We start from the raw sequence: 18550 nt of genomic DNA, 5'->3' as shown, positions 1-18550 counted from the left end.
CAAATGGAACAATGACGGGCAAAACACAAATATGTCACTGGAAAGGCAAATTTTTTACATGTTGGGTTTTTTGGTCCTTTTTTGTAAATTTTAATCTTTTTTGTAATTTTATCTTTTTGTGGGCTCCAGACAACATCTTCATACCATGCAATTGTATCTAGCAGTGACCTCAGTAATTAGTACCTTAGCCGAGGGAAGCATATTTGTAAACTGTATGTTGGGTGGGCGATGCTCCGGCACACAATGTTTGTCAGTGACCGGTTCTCTTTACCAATAAAGCCTTTTTTGTGTATGGCCTCCTCTCTTCTTACAGGGAATACTAATAGCCGCTTTTGGATGTCCGGCAGTAGCGTCATGCACAACCCGTTCTCCTTTAACACTGATGGTGGTGTCTATGACCCTGAAAATTATGAGCTCCTCATCCTGGTGACGGACAGTACGGCCTCCCCTCAGTACAGCACCACCGCCACTGTGTTCGTCACCGTTATCCCCTGGACCACCACACAGGCCACCACCACGACCACCACACCTGTGAGTATTTTTATTTTTTTTTAAGAAAAGATCAGAAGACATTTGAAGCAAATTGTGAGTATTTGATAGTTTCTCAAAATGTCTCACGGTTGTCTATAACACTTTTATGACCATTGTTGTGTCATTCATTAATGCTGCACCTCTACCCATAATGCCATGGGGGTTCTCTGGAGCCACTGTGTTCCCAGGGGTGACACAGCCGACTAACAGGCAAGACAGATGATAGAGAGATGTACTGTATGTCCTTAAGACACCAGTTAAGCTTTGTTTCAAGATCCAGATATTTATAGAGAGACAGAGGCCGTTACTCGGGATGAACACAGCCAAGCTGAGTAGAAATCCAGTCCAAACAGTTCTCAGGAATATTCAAGGCCACAAGCAGTCCAATATCAGAAAGACCTGTATCTAGGAAATCGGCAGACAGACTTACCTAATGATCAGACTCAAGTTGAATGTCCAGCAGTCTATTGAAGCTTCTTTGATTAGGGCAGGTGTGCGCTGCTCAGACAATGAACTGCAGTGCTGAGTAACGACCAGCAGATGGCGAAGGCTCAAATCTGAACATTATAATAGAAAGCAGAATTAATGGAGAGTTATTGAATACAAGGCATGTGAAGCTCAAATAACCACTTATGAGCCCCCAACATTATACAATCTACTTTACTGCCACCTCAGAGTTCCCCTGGCAGCACCAAGCCAGCTGATCTAAACTGGTTGGACGCTTGTCTTTCAGTTAAATCCTCTGTAATGTTTTCTGTTTCCAGGCTCCACAGAAGCAAACGACGATTGTGAATCAGACGCTGGCGTACTGGCAGCCCGACACCTGGTTCATAGTGGTCATGATCATCACTGGAGCACTGCTCCTCGGTGCCATTGGTCTGCTGACCTGGGCTCTGTGTAGAAGGTGAGTCCTCTGTCACAGCACTCACCGGGGTGGACAAATGAATGTAGAAATGAGACAGGATTCATTATCAGGATCTGGGAAGGGGGGTGGAGCTCTCTAAGGCTGGACATACATGATACATTTCTTTTTGTTATCCCAAATGCTGATTGGCACAGATGCCCCTTATATTGGTGATCAGTGAGAAGTGATCAGTGAGAAGAATGTCCCTTACATTGGTTATCAGTGGGAAGAATGTCCCTTACATTGGTGATCAGTGAGAAGAATGTTCCTTACATTGGTGATCAGTGAGAAGAATGTTCCTTACATTGGTGATCAGTGAGAAGAATGTTCCTTACATTGGTGATCAGTGAGAAGAATGTTCCTTACATTGGTGATCAGTGAGAAGAATGTTCCTTACATTGGTTATCAGTGGGAAGAATGTCCCTTACATTGGTGATCAGTGAGAAGAATGTTCCTTACATTGGTGATCAGTGAGAAGAATGTTCCTTACATTGGTGATCAGTGGGAAGAATGTCCCTTACATTGGTGATCAGTGGGAAGAATGTTCCTTACATTGGTGATCAGTGGGAAGAATGTTCCTTACATTGGTGATCAGTGGGAAGAATGCTCCTTACATTGGTGATCAGTGAGAAGAATGTTCCTTACATTGGTGATCAGTGGGAAGAATGTTCCTTACATTGGTGATCAGTGGGAAGAATGTTCCTTACATTGGTGATCAGTGAGAAGAATGTTCCTTACATTGGTGATCAGTGGGAAGAATGTTCCTTACATTGGTGATCAGTGAGAAGAATGTTCCTTACATTGGTGATCAGTGAGAAGAATGTTCCTTACATTGGTGATCAGTGAGAAGAATGTTCCTTACATTGGTGGTCAGTGAGAAGAATGTTCCTTACATTGGTGATCAGTGGGAAGAATGTCCCTTACATTGGTGATCAGTGAGAAGAATGTTCCTTACATTGGTGGTCAGTGAGAAGAATGTTCCTTACATTGGTGATCAGTGAGAAGAATGTCCCTTACAGTGGTCGTCAGAATGGTCAACATACAGCAGCTAAAACAATGACTGGTGTCATGCCACTGGCTCTAGAAACTGGTATTAGCTCCAGAATCACCATCTAATGGGAGGTTAAATAGCCACATTTCAAGTAACCCCAACAGTCTTAGGTGGAACCTCAGATTTTCAGGGAACCCTGTTTGAAAATGGCTGACATAAGCAGTTTAAAGGCAAGCTGGAGGTATTGAGTCTGCAGGGCAGAGACAGAGCAGGGCAGGCCTCCAATGGAATGTTACAATATCCTGTAAACCTGAATTGGAGGATTGAGTTTTCCATACACACAAGATATCCTGTCCTAGGGGTGAGCAGAAGATTTGGTTTCTTTAGGAAATATGAAGGATTCTTCCCACATTTTGATAAATAAGGCTGAACCAAATTCCTAGCATACAGTTTGTCTATTCCGACCAATCATGGTGGGCACGCTCCATAGTGCAGCTCTACATGACAAACACACTGGAGATTAATGGCACCACTTCTTCTTCCAGATACCCGTTATGTGCCCAAGGTCCGAAAGATGGCACACAGCCCCTCCTGCAGGACCGGTAAGTGACTCCACTTGTAGGTGTGACAGATTTGTGATAATTAGTGCACAAAGACACAAATTTTGGGCCACTAGAAGGAACCAAGATTATACCAGTCCATTTCCAGTAGATTGGTCGATGTGTTTTAGTGCCAATTTTGAAGTAGCAATTTTTTGGTTTTACATAAAAATTTTGCGATGGTGGCAGGTTTGTGTTTATGTCTTTTGGCAGAAGCGGCCTTAAATGGGGATTTAATTTACAGGTAAAGAGTCCCCACCGCAGGTTTGATCTTAAATTGTTCACAAATGGTTTTATTTTGTGTCTGCTGCTAGGGATGAGCCGAAACCCCCCACCCCCGCTCCTCCCCCGGTTCAGTTCGCACCAGAACATGCGAACAGACAAAAATGTTGTGCAAACACCGTTAAAGTCTATGGGACACGGAGATGAAAAACCAAAAGTGCTCTTCTTCTGACATCATGTGATGTGGGGGGGGGGCGAGGTCACCCAATTACGTCACTGGGTGGCCCTGCCCTTGACTATATAAAAGCTGTCAAAGCAAAAAGATGGCAGGAGGCGCGGGGGGAGGGGGGGGGTGTGTTTCGAGACCGTCGGCACCATGATTAAAGATGGATGAGTATCGCGAGACACTTTTTTTTTTTCTTTAAATAAATTGTCCCAAACTGTCTTCTGTCTTTTTTACTATTTTTACACTTTTTTTGGTGAATGGGTAGGGGTACAATGTACCCACGTGCCGCAAACTGTTTTCGGCCTTTCTTGCGCATCATCTTTAGAAGAGGCTTCCTTCTGGGATGACAGCCATGCAGACCAATTTGATGCAGTGTGCGGCGTATGGTCTGAGCACTGACAGGCTGACCCCCCACCCCTTCAACCTCTGCAGCAATGCTGGCAGCACTCATACGTCTATTTCCCAAAGACAACCTCTGGATATGACGCTGAGCACGTGACCTCTACTTCTTTGGTGGACCATGGCGAGGCCTGTTCTGAGTGAAACCTGTCCTGTATGGTCTTGGCCACCGTGCTGCAGCTCAGTTTCAGGGTCTTGGCAATCTTCTTATAGTCTAGGCCATCTTTATGTAGAGCAACCATTCTTTTTTTCAGATCCTCGGAGATCCTCTTTGCCATGAGGTGCCATGTTGAACTTCCAGTGACCAGTATGAGAGAGTGAGAGCGATAACACCAAATTTAACACACCTGCTCCCCATTCACACCTGAGACCTTGTAACACTAATGAGTCACATGACACCGGGGAGGGAAAATGGCTAAGTGGGCCCAATTTGGACATTTTCACTTAGGGGTGTACTCACTTTAGTTGCCAGTGGTTTAGACTTTAAAGCGGTTTTATACCCACTGTTTTTTTTTTTCTACACCTGCAAGGGAAAAGGTATAATGAGCTAGTATGCACCGCATACTAGCTCATTATGAGATACTTACCTTAGAACGAGGCGCCGGCATCTCACATGGTCCACGCCGAGGGAGCTGACATTTCCCCTCGGCGTGTCTTCCGGGTATCGCGGCTCCGGCGCTGTGAGCGGCCGGAGCCGCGATGTCGTCACTCCCGCGCTTGCCGGGCTGTCTGCCGAGAATCCCCTGTGCGCATGCGCCGCTGCAGTCAGCGGCTCATTGCGAGGGGAATATCTCCTAAACCGTACAGGTTTAGGAGATATTTTTTTTACCTACAGGTAAGCCTTATTATAGGCTTACCTGTAGGTAAAAGTAAAAAAAAAAGGTATACAACCACTTTAACGGCTGTGTGTTGAGTTATTTTGAGGGGACAGCAAATTTACACTGTTATACAAGCTGTACACTCACTACTTTACATTGTAGCAAAGTGTCATTTCTTCAGTGTTGTCACATGAAAATATTTACAAAAACATGAGGGGTGTACTCACTTTTGTGAGGTACTGTATAATCCAATTTTTGTTGGTAAAATATAAAAGATATATAAAATAACCTTGCACTAAAAACAAAGAAATACACCAAACTGCTGAACTTTTAAATTCCTGAATACAGAAAACAATATATAAAGTGTGGAAAAAAAAGTTGTGCTGTCTGTTATCTAAACAGAGAAACAAATCCCCCCAAAAATGTGCCTAAATAATAAATAAATCACCAAAATAGACATAATGTAAATCAAATATGTGCAATAAATGTATCAAAAGTTAATTGACACAAAATAAAGTGATGAATATAAACAAATGTCCTTTAAAGTAAGTAAAATTTAAAAAAAAAGTGTTTGGATATATATTGATACGCACACTTGCTTAATTTTTTATTTTACTTACTTTGATGGACATTTGTTTATATTCATCACTTTATTTTGTGTCAATTAACTTTTGATACATTTATTACACATGTTTGATTTACATTATGTCTATTTTGGTTATTTTTTTTATTATTAAGGCACATGTGTTTGGGATTTATTTCCCTGTTAGATAACAGACAGTGCAACTTTTTTTCCACACTTTTTATATATTGTTTTTCTGTATTCAGGAATTTAAAAGGGCAGTAGTTCAGTTAATTTTTTCTGATAATTGATAATGTGGTTGTCAGAAACCATGAAATCAGACCGAGACAGAAGTACAGTTAAATCACACTTGTTTAATAATAAGTAAAAAGAACAAACGTAGTCAAAACATAGCCAAAGTTCGGTAACCGGAACAGATAGTCAGACAAGCCAGAAAGTCTGGGAGCCAGAGATGAGCGTAGTAAAACAGCAAACAGAATTTGGAGCCAGAAGGGATGTCAGCCAAGCAAGTCTTTTAACAGGAATGCAGAAGAGCGTCTCTGTGATGTTGACCAAGGCAAAGGCAGAGCTCCTCTGGCCTGGACAGCTTAAGTAGGCAGAACTGATGAGCGGGATATCATCAACAGCTGAGTCACTGTGGAGAGATAGGAGCTGGCAGATCAAATGTTATTCATTAAAAAAAACAAAAGCTCAGAGAAGGGGGGGCTGAGCCAAACTCTGACAGTAGTGGCTCTGCACTAATGGAAAAACCTGTTTTTGAAGGGAGCCTGCTGCCTCCACCGTGACACCTACAAAGTAGGGTCTGAGTAGTGAAAGTGAATGGGTTAAAATATAAAAGATGATGTTACATTGAGTAAACAGATACCCAACATGTCAAGCTTTAATGTCACGTCACGTGTGACGAAATGCGTAGGGCGGAGCGACGTGCTGACGTCATTGCGAAGTTCCCGGAAGTGCGGGTTGCTGCTGTCTGGCCAGTAGGAGTTCTATATGAAAGCACTTTTTATCCCACAACACTGTAAGTGTAATTTTTCGATCAGAGCACTTTATATCTTCTATGCTTGTATGGATTGCTTTATGGGGCGATGCCCAATTGAGAAATAACCATCATCAACCATTAGGTGGGAAAACTGAGGAGTGGCTGTTGAGCCTCCCAGGCTGTGTACCCTTGTGAAAGCGTTTGACATTCCTTTAATTAGGTGGCCACATTGCTTCTGGTAAGCGTGCATTCCCTGTATATGGTGGTGATGTCACGAGGGCGATTAACCCTTGTTGATGGTGGAAAATTTGGACTTTTCTACACATTCGTTCTCTCACTGTGGAGGAGGACTGTTTATTAATTTTTCTTTTCTATGGTGCATATTGGACTTTAATTATTGCAGATTGAATTTTGTTTTTTTTTTTTATCTCTTAATTTCTTAAATTTTTTTGTGTGTGGGTATTTATATGTGATATAATCAATAATCACTTTTGTTCATTTATTTAGCGCGACTCTGTTTTGATATAATTAGTCATTTAATATGTATGGTACCTCACAGTAGAATTGCAGCTATCATTTTTTTTCTATGGCCACCCGTCAGATCATTTCTCCCGCTTGCTTCTCAAAGCGATCCAGCAGCTAATTAGCCGCTTGGACCGCTTTCATGAGAAAAAAAAAACATGAGTTATGGCAGATAGCTTCAGCCATAGGCATGCACGGGGGGTGCCAGGTCTGCCTGGGCACACCCTAATCACTCTGTGTGGTGTCGACTCCCCCCTACTGCCCAGGCTTACCCCCCCCATGGTGCCCCCGCCATAACCCCCCACAGTGCTGCTGGCTTCCCTCCTCTTTACTCAGCTGCTGGATAGAGAGCAGAGGAAAGGGCTAGTCAATATGTCATTGACTAGCCCCTTCCTTTTCTAAATGAACACAGTAAACACACTCACTCACTGTGTTCATTCATAACTGAAGCATAGTAAACTGTCTACTATGCTTCAGGTTCAGAATGAACCGGAAACCGCTCAGCGCAGAGCACTTCCCATTCATTCACTGTCCCATACTGCTGAGGCTGCAGAGAAAGTCATGTGTGTTTGAGCTTTGGGGTGCACACCCCTAATGCAATGGGCCGCTCACACCTGTTGCTTCAGCCACAACCCCAGTAAACCACTTGAAAGTCTCAATGTCCCGGTATATATACGTATTGTGGGGGGCAAGTAGTGAAGTATCCAGGTCTGCATCTGCATCTGCTTCACTTTGTGGTTTATTTATGTTAAATAAATTATAATGAATAAATGAAATTATAGAAAAATTGCGTTGCTGTTAGTCCGGTAGAACTGCATGTGAATTAATTTTGTGTGAATGGATGAAAATCGAATGATCTCAGGCCGTATTCTCTGCAGATCAAATGTTATTCATTGGGGGGAAAAAAAAGAGTGAATGGAGAAAAATACTGCATTATGGCCACTAGATGGAGGTGAAGAACATGCTTATATCCCATGCTAATCCGCTCCCTCTAGTGGCCATACTTCGGTATTTTCCCAATTCATACTGTTTTTTTTTTTTTAAATGAATAACATTTGATCTGCAGAGAAAAAAAACATTTCTGTCCCATTTGCAGAGAAGAAATGTATATGTAGTTTCATACGACCGCTAACATTCCTGATAGTCTACAGATGATAATAAGAGGCTCTGCAACCGCAGGAAATTCTGCCGAATGAAAGCCCACATGGTGGATGTCTTGTATATAACATTCTTCTAATACATTATACTCTGTAATATTGATGCTGTGACTTGTCCTTCTTTTCTTTTCTTGCAGCAGTTTGACGGCAGGACTCAGGATCCAAGTAAGTGTAGGCTCCGCCCACAGCGCAGCCTGCGGCCGCCAACTGCTTCTGTTCTCCAACATTCCTTGAACTGAACATTCCTCCGCCCCGGATGATCAGCTGCCGATATCAGATCAATTCTGATCAGATTATCATTACTCAGCCATTTTTATACTCCAGTTGATGACTGTGCCTAGGATGAGATGATGTCATCAGTCTGCTGCAGGCAGGAGGAAGCATTTCCTCAGTCTCCCCTCCCCCAGTGATCAGACTGTACATTGTAACTTTGTAGAAGAAGGAGGAGTCATTTCCTTTGTCTCCCCTCCCCCAACGATCAGACTGTACATTGTAACTTTGTAAAAGGAAGAGGAAGCATTTCCTCAGTCTCCCCTTCCCCAGTGATCAGACTGTACATTGTAACTTTGTAAAAGGAGGAGGAAGCATTTCCTCAGTCTCCCCTCCCCCAGTGATCAGACTGTACATTGTAACTTTGTAGAAGGAGGAGGAGGCATTTCCTCAGTCTCCCCTCCCCCCCAGTGATCAGACTGTACATTGTAACTTTGTAGAAGGAGGAGGAGGTATTTCCTCAGTCTCCCCTCCCCCAGTGATCAGACTGTACATTGTAACTTTGTAGGAGGAGGAGGAAGCATTTCCTCAGTCTCCCCTCCCCCAGTGATCAGACTGTACATTGTAACTTTGTAGAACGAGGGGGAAGCATTTCCTCAGTCTCCCCTCCCCCAGTGATCAGACTGTACATTGTAACTTTGTAGGAGGAGGAGGAAGCATTTCCTCAGTCTCCCCTCCCCCAGTGATCAGACTGTACATTGTAACTTTGTAGAAGGAGGGGGAAACATTTCCTCAGTCTCCCTTCCCCCAGTGATCAGACTGTACATTGTAACTTTATACCAAGTCACAAGGTGAGAGGCTGCAGCAGGGGGCTGATCTGCGTCAGACATTTGTGAACACAGCCAAGAACTGCATAGAGATATATAAGGCGGTAGTGCGTTAATAGAAGGTTTGTGTTGGCCGCCATGTCTATGGAGAAGTGTCTTCAGTCACCTTATTAATATTCTTCCTCCTCTGCCGGCAGTGACGGGACGGGAATATCTCTTCAACAGCTACACCGGGGAGAGACGTTGGGTATGAGGAGAGAGAAGGACGCCGATTCACCGACATCTCACCGATTTCTGCGCCAAAAATCATAATCACCTCCAACGTGTCATCCTAAGAGATCGGAGAGCCGAGGAATCACAAAATCAAACACTCGATTTTATTCTGATTGTTTTTGTATATTTTCTGTAAAGCCGAATAATTGTCTTCATTGTACATCGCTACAGTATAAAATCTACTGATTATAATTCTCTTATGTGTACACAATAGTGTGCAGTGTCTCTTCTTATCCTGCAAGGGGAGCCAACAGCAGAGGCTGGGACACAACTTGTATAAAATCTAAATACACTATATCACCAAAAGTATTGGGACGCCTGCCTTTACACACACATGAACTTTAATGACATCCCAGTCTTAGTCCGTAGGGTTCAATATTGAGTTGGCCTACCCAGGAGTGTGTCTATGGGAATGTTTAACCATTCTTCCAGAAGAGCATTTGTGAGGTCAGGCACTGATGTTGGACAAGAAGGCCTGGCTCGCAGTTTCCGCTCTAATTCATCCCAAAGGTGTTCTATTGGGTTGAGGTCAGGACTCTGTGCAGGCCAGTCAAGTTCCTCCACCCCAAACTCGCTCATCCATGTCTTTATGGTCCTTGCTTTGCCTTGCCCTGAATGGGGCCGGACGCATAGATAGGGGGAGGCGGCGATGGATAGTGGGGGGGGGGGGCGCCCCTGATCAGTATAATCTTTTACAATCATCCCAAGAAAGGACTTATTCTTGTTGTTCATCAATGCAGTTCAACTAATACTGTGCCCAGAAATTGTATTTTAGTTTTGAAGCCTAAGGATGGTTGTGTACCTGCGGTGGTGCTACAGTGCTGTTACTGTGTAGCACCGTGCTTTTGAAGCCTTTCTACAGCATAGCTTAACTAAAGTTTTATAAAATACCATGTAGCCCACAAAACCAACGACAGGTACACCTAAACCAGCAACCTATAGCAGTAGAAAGACCAGCAGCATAGATACACTGGTAGGTCACCCTAACAGACGACGCTGTCTCACCTGAGGGGTCTAAGCACTAACCAGTATTCATCAGAGCTCCTGATGGTGGAGTTGGGTTTTTGCTGCGTGTTGGTACCAGGTCACAGTTCTTAGGATCGCTCCACCAGGAGGTGAGCAAGCTGGGGTCCAGTAGCAGATATTGCAGGTTGGGATCAAGCGGGAGCATAGTCAGAAAACAAGCCAAAGGTCAGTAACAGGTGGTTGCAGGTTGGGACTAAGCGGGAGCGTATTCAGAAAATAAGCCAAAGGTCAATCACAGGTGGTTGCAGGTTGGGACCAGGCGGGAGCATAGTCAGAAAATAAGCCAAAAGTCAGTAACGGGTGGTTGCAGGTTGGGACCAAGCGGGAGCCTAGTCAGAAAATAAGCCAAAGGTCAGTAATAGGTGGTTGCAGGTTGGGACCAGGCAGGAGCATAGTCAGAAAATAAGCCAAAGGTCAGTAACAGGTGGTGGCAGGTTGGGACCAAGCGGGAGCGTAGTCAGAAAATAAGCCAAAGGTCAGTAACAGGTGGTTGCAGGTTGGGACCAGGCGGGAGCGTAGTCAGAAAATAAGCCAAAAGTCAGTAACGGGTGGTTGCAGGTTGGGACCAAGCGGGAGCCTAGTCAGAAAATAAGCCAAAGGTCAGTAATAGGTGGTTGCAGGTTGGGACCAAGCGGGAGCGTAGTCAGAAAATAAGCCAAAGTTCAGTAACAGGTGGTTGCAGGTTGGGACCAAGTGGGAGCGTAGTCAGAAAATAAGCCACAGGTCAGTAACAGGTGGTTGCAGGTTGGGACCAAGCGGGAGCCTAGTCAAAAAATAAGCCAAAGATCAGTAACAGGTGGTTGCAGGTTGGGACCAAGCGGGAGCGTAGTCAGAAAATAAGCCACAGGTCAGTAACAGGTGGTTGCAGGTTGGGACCGAGCGGGAGCGTAGTCAGAAAATAAGCCAAAGGTCAGTAACAGGTGGTTGCAGGTTGGGACCAAGCGGAAGCATAGGTCCCTGACAAGCCCAAGGTCAGTAACATGTGGTAGTGAAGAAAAGGGCAGCTGCAGGTATGAAAAGGAGCAACATATCGGTTGGAGAGAGCACAATAATCTGCAAAAGAGAGCAAAGGCATGGCTTGAATAGGAGGTGCAAGAAGTTCAAGGTTCACCAGGGTTCCTTAAAGTGGTGGTAAACTCTGTACTACCACTTGTACCTACAGGTAAGCCTATATTAAGGCCTATAATAAGACTTACCTGTAGGTACTGTGAATATCTCCTAAACTTGCACAGTTCATGTGCCAAGGTGAGTGGTCATGCAGGATCCAGTGCCTGACGTGACGTTACAGGTCTTACCCCCCTATCCTCATCCAGGTGTGATGTGGCTACAGTCCCCCAAGGCACAGCTCATAAGTCAATTAATCCAGAAGCTGCAGAAGGAGCACCCCTGTCAGACAGAACGGACAGGTCCTGGACCGGCACTGCAGTAGTACACTTTGGTTATAGACAAGCCCCCATCCTGCTGACTGGACAGTGAAGCAGTAACACACTGATGGGACATCCTTCTGCTTTTGTCAGGGCTGGGCTCAGCCCCTTCCTTTTCAGGGCTGGCTGCTCAGCTGTCGGCTGATTGCCAGCTCCCATCTCTCTCCACAGTGACTCAGCTGTTGATGATATCCTGCTCGTCAGTCCTGCCTACTTAAGCCGTCCAGTCCAGAGGAGCTCTGCCTTCGCCTTGGTCAACATCACAGAGACTATCTCCTGCGTTCCTGCTTAAAGACCTGCTTTGCTGACATCCCTTCTGGCTCCAGAGCCTGCTTGCTGTTTCTCTACATTGATCCCTGACTTCTGGCTTGGCTGACTCTCCGTTCCGGTTACTGAACTTTGACTATGTTTGTTCTTTTTACTTTTATTATCAAACAAGTGTGATTTAACTGTACTTCTGTCTTGGCCTGATTTCATGGTTTCTGACAGCTTTCTACCCTTGTTAGCATGGTCACTGCTAGTACATGTGTATGCAGCATTACAGGCGCTCTATGGGATTGGAGCAGAAATGCGTCGAGCAGAGCTAGAGTATGATGTCATCACGCACAAGTGCGCTGGGTGGTCCTGTGGCCGTGCTTCTATATACTGCATGTATTTTTCTTTTACATGTAAGTGCATTTACCTTTTATTAACCACTTGCCGACCGTCTTATGTACTTGTACTGTGGCAAGTCGGCTCTATTGCGCAAAATGCCGTACCTGTACGTCATTTTGCGCGACAGCTACTAGGGGTCGCGCGTGCGCGCCACCTGAGGCAGGATTGTGTGCTGATTGGACAGAGGGGGAGCTAATCAGAGGATCCGGCAGACCTGATGTCCGCCGGCCACCTGCAGTCATTCCCGCGAGAAGGCCGATCGCCGCAGATCACTGTTCTGACAGTAGAGAAGCTAGAGATCTTGTGCTCCTGCTAAGCAGGAACACGTATCTGTCTTCACCCAGTCAGAGCAACCTGCACACACACACACCCCCTAGGAACACATTTAACCCTTTGATCACCCCCGATGTTAACTCATTCCCTGCCAGTGTCATTAGTACAGTGACAGTGCATATTTTTAGCACTAATCACTGTAATAATGTCACTAATCCCAAAAAAGTGTCCAGTTTGTCCTCCCGAAATATCACAGTCCCGCTAAAAATCCCTGATCGCCGCCATTACTAGTAAAAAAAAAAATTAATCAAAATGTCATAAAAATATCCCATAATTTGTAGTCGCGATAACTTTTGTGCAAACCAATCAATATACGCTTATTACGTTTTGTTTTTTTTTACCAAAAATATGTAGCAGAATAAATATTGGTCTAAATTGATGATTTTTTTACATTTTTTTTTATTGGATATTTTTTTAAAGCAGAAAGTAAAAAATATTGTTTTTATTTTATTTCATTCCATCATTCCATTTTGCTTATGATAACATCACGCAGTTGCTGCAGATTTGTCGGCTGCACATCCATGATGCCGATCTCCCGTTCAACCACATCCCAAAGGTGCTCTATTGAATGAGAAGTGCTGAGTGTGGAGGCCATTGGAGTACAGGGACCTCATTGTCCAGTGGTGAGATGATTGGAGCTTTGTGACATGGTGCATTATCCTGCTGGAAGGAGCCATCAGAAGATGGGGACACTGTAGTCATAAAGGGATGGACATGGTCAGCAACAATACTCAGGGGGGCCGTGGTGTACAAACCATGATCAATTGGTACTAAGGGGCCCAAAGTGTGCCAAGAAAATACCCCCCCACACCATCACACCACCACCAGCCTGAACCGGTGATACCCCATCCCCCACACCATTACACCCCCACCACCAGCCTGAACCGGTGATACCCCATCCCCCACACCATTACACCCCCACCACCAGCCTGAACCGGTGATACCCCATCCCCCACACCATTACACCCCCACCACCAGCCTGAACCGGTGATACCCCCTCCCCCACACCATTACACCCCCACCACCAGCCTGAACCGGTGATATCCCATCCCCCACACCATTACACCCCCACCACCAGACTGAACCGGTGATATCCCATCCCCCACACCATTACACCCCCACCACCAGCCTGAACCGGTGATACCCCATCCCCCACACCATTACACCCCCACCACCAGCCTGAACCGGTGATATCCCATCCCCCACACCATTACACCCCCACCACCAGCCTGAACCGGTGATACCCCATCCCCCACACCATTACACCCCCACCACCAGACTGAACCGGTGATATCCCATCCCCCACACCATTACACCCCCACCACCAGCCTGAACCGGTGATACCCCATCCCCCACACCATTACACCCCCACCACCAGCCTGAACCGGTGATACAAGGCAGGATGGATCCATGCGCCAAATTCTGACCCCATCATCTGAATGTTGGAGCTGAAATCCAGACTCATCAGACCAGGCAACGTTTTTCCAATCTTCTATTGTCCAATGTTGGTGATCCTGTGCCAATTGTAGCCTCAGTTTCCTGTTCTTAGCTGACAGGAGTGGCACCCGGTGTGGTCTTCTGCTGCTGTAGCCCATCTGCTTCAATGTTAAATGCATTGTGTGTTAAGAGATGGTATTCTGCATACCTTGGATTGCCACGTTCAAAGTCACTTCAATCCCCTTTCTTCCCCCATTCTGATGCTCGGTTTGAACTTCAGCAAGTCGTCTTCACCGCGTCTAGCTGCCTTAGCCCGGGTTCACACTATAATGCGCTGCGAATCGCACAGGAGCGCTGTGCGTCCCTGTTCCCCGTTTCAGGGACGAATCAGGGCCGATTTTATGCCCGAATTCGGCCCTGAAACGGAGCCAAAGACGCACAGCGTTTTTGTGCAGTGCGCTCCGCAGCCGCCCCGGAGATATGTGAACCGGCTCCATAGGGAGCCAGTCACATTCTCCTGCTATGCAAATTAGATGTGCGGAAAGGCACATCTAATTTGCATAGGTGTGAACCCGGGCTCAATGCATTGAGTTGCTGCCATGTGATTGGCTGATTAGCAATTTGTGTCACCGAGCCATTTACCCAGGTGTACCTAATAAAGTGTTCCGGTGACTGAGTGTATATTACTATATGTTTCTACGCTTTGTTTTGTTGAGACAATTACAAGGAGCTGATGAAGTCATCTGAGTGGAATTATGGGTAATATAGTGTAAGTATGATTTCAAAACACCACAAATAAAGTGCCGAAAGGAGAACTTCAGAGTGAGGAACCAACAGCTTCCTGATCTTCACACCATCGTGACGGCAGCTGATGTGAAAAGAATGGTGAGTTCTCCTCTCAGCTTCACCTATTGATAGAGATATTTAGTATCCAGGAGCGGTGCTACCACTAGGCAAACTAGGCAGCCGCCTAGGGCGCCCTGCTGCCTGGGGCGCCCGGCCACTGATGTTCCTACTCTCTTCTCTCTGCAGCAAGCAACTAAGTGTCAGCATCAGCAGGCAGCCGCTGCTCCATTCGCACATAGTGTCAGAGGCTCAGCAGTGGCGGAGGACTGTGTCTGTGTCCTGACTCCTGAATGAATGGAAGCAAGCAAACATTCATTGATGGGCGCTGCTAAAGCTGCATTTGATGGGCGCTGGTGAGGCTGCATTTGATGGGCGCTGGTGAGGCTGCATTTGATGGGCGCTGGTGAGGCTGCATTTGATGGGCACTTCATTAAAAAGGTGGGGTATACATGGGCAGGGAAAAGAGAGTGGAGTCAGGGGTTTAGCCAGGGGGGGCGGCAAAATGAAGTTTCGCCTAGGGTGTCAAAAATCCTCGCACCAGCCCTGTTAGTATCAGCAATGTAACAATGTGTGCCATAATGCCTCCTCTACCTGCAGAGCTTGTATGTAGCCATTGCACATCATGGAACTCCTGTAGGACCAAATGTGGTCTGGATGAAGAAGCCTGTGCCAAATATGTAGAGTGACTAGAATGAAGGATCCTTCTCAGAAACCTCTAGCTGTATGTTTGCTGCAGCGAGGAGATGATGGTCACCCAAACCTCACATTAATAGGTACCAGAAGACACCATACACCAACCAGATACTTCACTGTCTTGCTCAGTCCTTGTGTAGGTACCAGTGGCGGCTGGTGCTCAAAATTTTTTTGGGGGGCGCAAACAAACTGAAAAAAAAAACCCATCAATTGCAGCCACTGTGCCCATCAAACGCAGCTACTGTGCCCATTAAGCACAGCTACTGTGCCCATCAAACGCAGCTACTGTGCCCATCAAACGCAGCCACTGTGCCCATCAAGCACAGCCACTGTGCCCATCAAACGCAGCTACTGTGCCCATCAAACGCAGCCACTGTGCCCATCAAGCACAGTCACTGTGCCCATCAAGCGCAGCCACTGTGCCCATCAAACGCAGCTACTGTGCCCATCAAGCGCAGCTACTGTGCCCATCAAGCGCAGCTACTGTGCCCATCAAGCGCAGCCACTGTACCCATCAAACGCAGCCACTGTGCCCATCAAGCGCAGCTACTGTGCCCATCAAACGCAGCTACTGTGCCCATCAAGCGCAGCCACTGTGCCCATCAAACGCAGCCACTGTGCCCATCAAGCGCAGCCACTGTGCCCATCAAACGCAGCTACTGTGCCCATCAAACGCAGCTACTGTGCCCATCAAGCGCAGCTACTGTGCCCATCAAGCGCAGCCACTGTACCCATCAAACGCAGCCACTGTGCCCATCAAGCGCAGCTACTGTGCCCATCAAACGCAGCTACTGTGCCCATCAAGCGCAGCCACTGTGCCCATCAAACGCAGCCACTGTGCCCATCAAGCGCAGCCACTGTGCCCATCAAACGCAGCCACTGTGCCCATCAAATGCAGCCACTGTGCCCATCAAGTGCAGCCACTGTGCCCATCAAACGCAGCCACTGTGCCCATCAAACGCAGCCACTGTGCCCATCAAACGCAGCCACTGTGCCCATCAAACGCAGCCACTGTGCCCATCAAACGCAGCCACTGTGTCCATCAAGCGCAGCCACTGTGCCCATCAAACACAGCCACCATACCCATAAATTGCCGCCACTGTGCCATCAAACGCAGCTACTGTACCCATCAATTGCTGCCAGTGTGCCCATCAATTGCTGCCACTGTGCCCATCAATTGCAGCCACTTTGCCCATCAATTGCCACTACTGTGCCCCATCAAATGCTGCCAGTGTGCATCGCCCAGGAGTCGGGACTTACCTGTCTCGCAGCGGGTCACGGTGGCGTCCTCCGCGTCCACGCTCCTCAATGTCCCCGGTCCTCTCTGTCAGGCGTCCAATCACAGCGCCTGTTGTTTCAGCCAACCAGGTGACAGGTAACCAGACCCGAGCACCTGACTGGCTGAGAGGCGGGTCAGTGTTAGGAAAGCGATTGCACCCGCTGTTCACCATTTTGGAAGCCTATTAGAGCCCACGGCTCTAATCAGGCGCTTCCAAAAAATACCCCAACGCTGTAATTCAGGTGCGCGGCGCCCAACAAGGGGCCAGACACCTGAATAGGGGGTGGCAGCGGCAACCATAGATAGATTCATGCAATGCATGAATCTATTCTATGGTGAGAGGTGACTGGGGAGAGGGGGGCGGCGCTCCTGCGCTCTTTATGGACGCACCGCCACCGGTAGATACACCTTTGCGTCTATACATGGAGAATGGAGGCTCAAGGACCAATATAAAAGCATTGCTAGAACAAAGGATGAGGTTCGGGTTCATCAGTGCCGTGGGTTCAAGGAGAACCCTGTGTGGTCCCCACTCCCAGCAAATTGATGCTGCACCAAGCAGTGTTTAATTTCGTTGATCAAAATATTTTCGTCGACTAAATGAACCCTGTTTTAGTCTACTAAAATAAGACTAAAACTAAAACAATTCAGATGACTAAAAAACAAACAAAACTAAAATGTCATTTTAGCCGAAAGATAATAATGACTAAAACTAAATCTAAATTTGCCGTCAAAATGAACACTGCACTACCACATAAGAATAGGTAGGGGGCGTCAACTAAGCGGCTGAAAGATAAAAACATTTAAAAAAAATGCTTTTCCTTTTTTTTTTTTTTCTTAACCACTTCAGCCCCGGAAGGTTTTACCCACTTCCTGACCAGGCCATTTTTTTTGCGATACGACACTGCATTACTTTAACTGACAATTACGCGGTCGTGCGACGCTGTACCCAAATAAAATTGACGTCCTTTTTTTCCCCCCCACAAATAGAGCTTTTCTGTTGGTGGTATTTGATCACCTCGGCGGTTTTTGTTTTTTGCGCTATAAGCAGAAAAAAGAGCGAATTTTGAAAAAAAAACAAAACAATTTTTTCTACTTTCTGCTATTATTATTATTATTATTATTATTATTATTTCAGGTACTTATATAGCGCCGTAAATTTACACAGCGCTTTACATATACATTGTACATTCACATCGGTCCCTGCAGTCAAGGAGCTTACAATGTATAAAACACATCCAATTAAAAAAAAAAATGTAAAAAATCTCTTCCTCAGTTTAGGCCGATATGTATTCTGCTACATATTTTTGATAAAAAAAAAAATCCCAATAAGTGTATATTGATTGTTTTTGCGCAAAAGTTATAGCGTCTGCAAAATAGGGGATATTTGTACGGCATTTTTATTTTATTTATTTTTTAACTTGTAATGGCGGCGATCAGCGATTTTTTTTTTTTTTGTTGCAAAATCTTTTTTATTAAATTTTTCATTAGCATACAAAATTAGCCCACGCAGGGGCAGTTGGTGATCAGCGATTTTTAGCGGGACTGTGACATTGCGGCGGACAGATCGGACACCTAGCTGACACTTTTTTACACTTTTTTTTTTTTTTGGGAACCAGT

The 18550-nt window shown here is 45.9% G+C and overlaps 1 protein-coding gene across 2 annotated transcripts in view; it reads left to right on the top strand.

The window, feature by feature from the left end:
* CDHR4 (cadherin related family member 4) overlaps positions 1-9452 on the top strand; it is a 54098-nt gene extending 44646 nt beyond the window's left edge. For both annotated transcript variants that reach the window (XM_073591677.1, XM_073591676.1), the window contains 5 exons: positions 314-531; positions 1296-1435; positions 2972-3028; positions 8069-8096; positions 9166-9452. In XM_073591677.1, coding sequence (XP_073447778.1) covers positions 314-531; positions 1296-1435; positions 2972-3028; positions 8069-8096; positions 9166-9168 — 446 coding nt within the window. In that variant the 3' untranslated portion in view covers positions 9169-9452. The remainder of the gene's footprint in view (positions 1-313; positions 532-1295; positions 1436-2971; positions 3029-8068; positions 8097-9165) is intronic.
* The last annotated feature ends 9098 nt before the right edge of the window (positions 9453-18550 follow it).

The sequence above is a fragment of the Aquarana catesbeiana genome, linkage group LG07, assembly GCF_042186555.1.
Source record: "Aquarana catesbeiana isolate 2022-GZ linkage group LG07, ASM4218655v1, whole genome shotgun sequence".
NCBI classification, from domain to species: Eukaryota; Metazoa; Chordata; class Amphibia; order Anura; family Ranidae; genus Aquarana; species Aquarana catesbeiana.
Note: the sequence above shows the minus strand (reverse complement) of the source record. Positions and strands in the feature narration are given on the sequence as shown.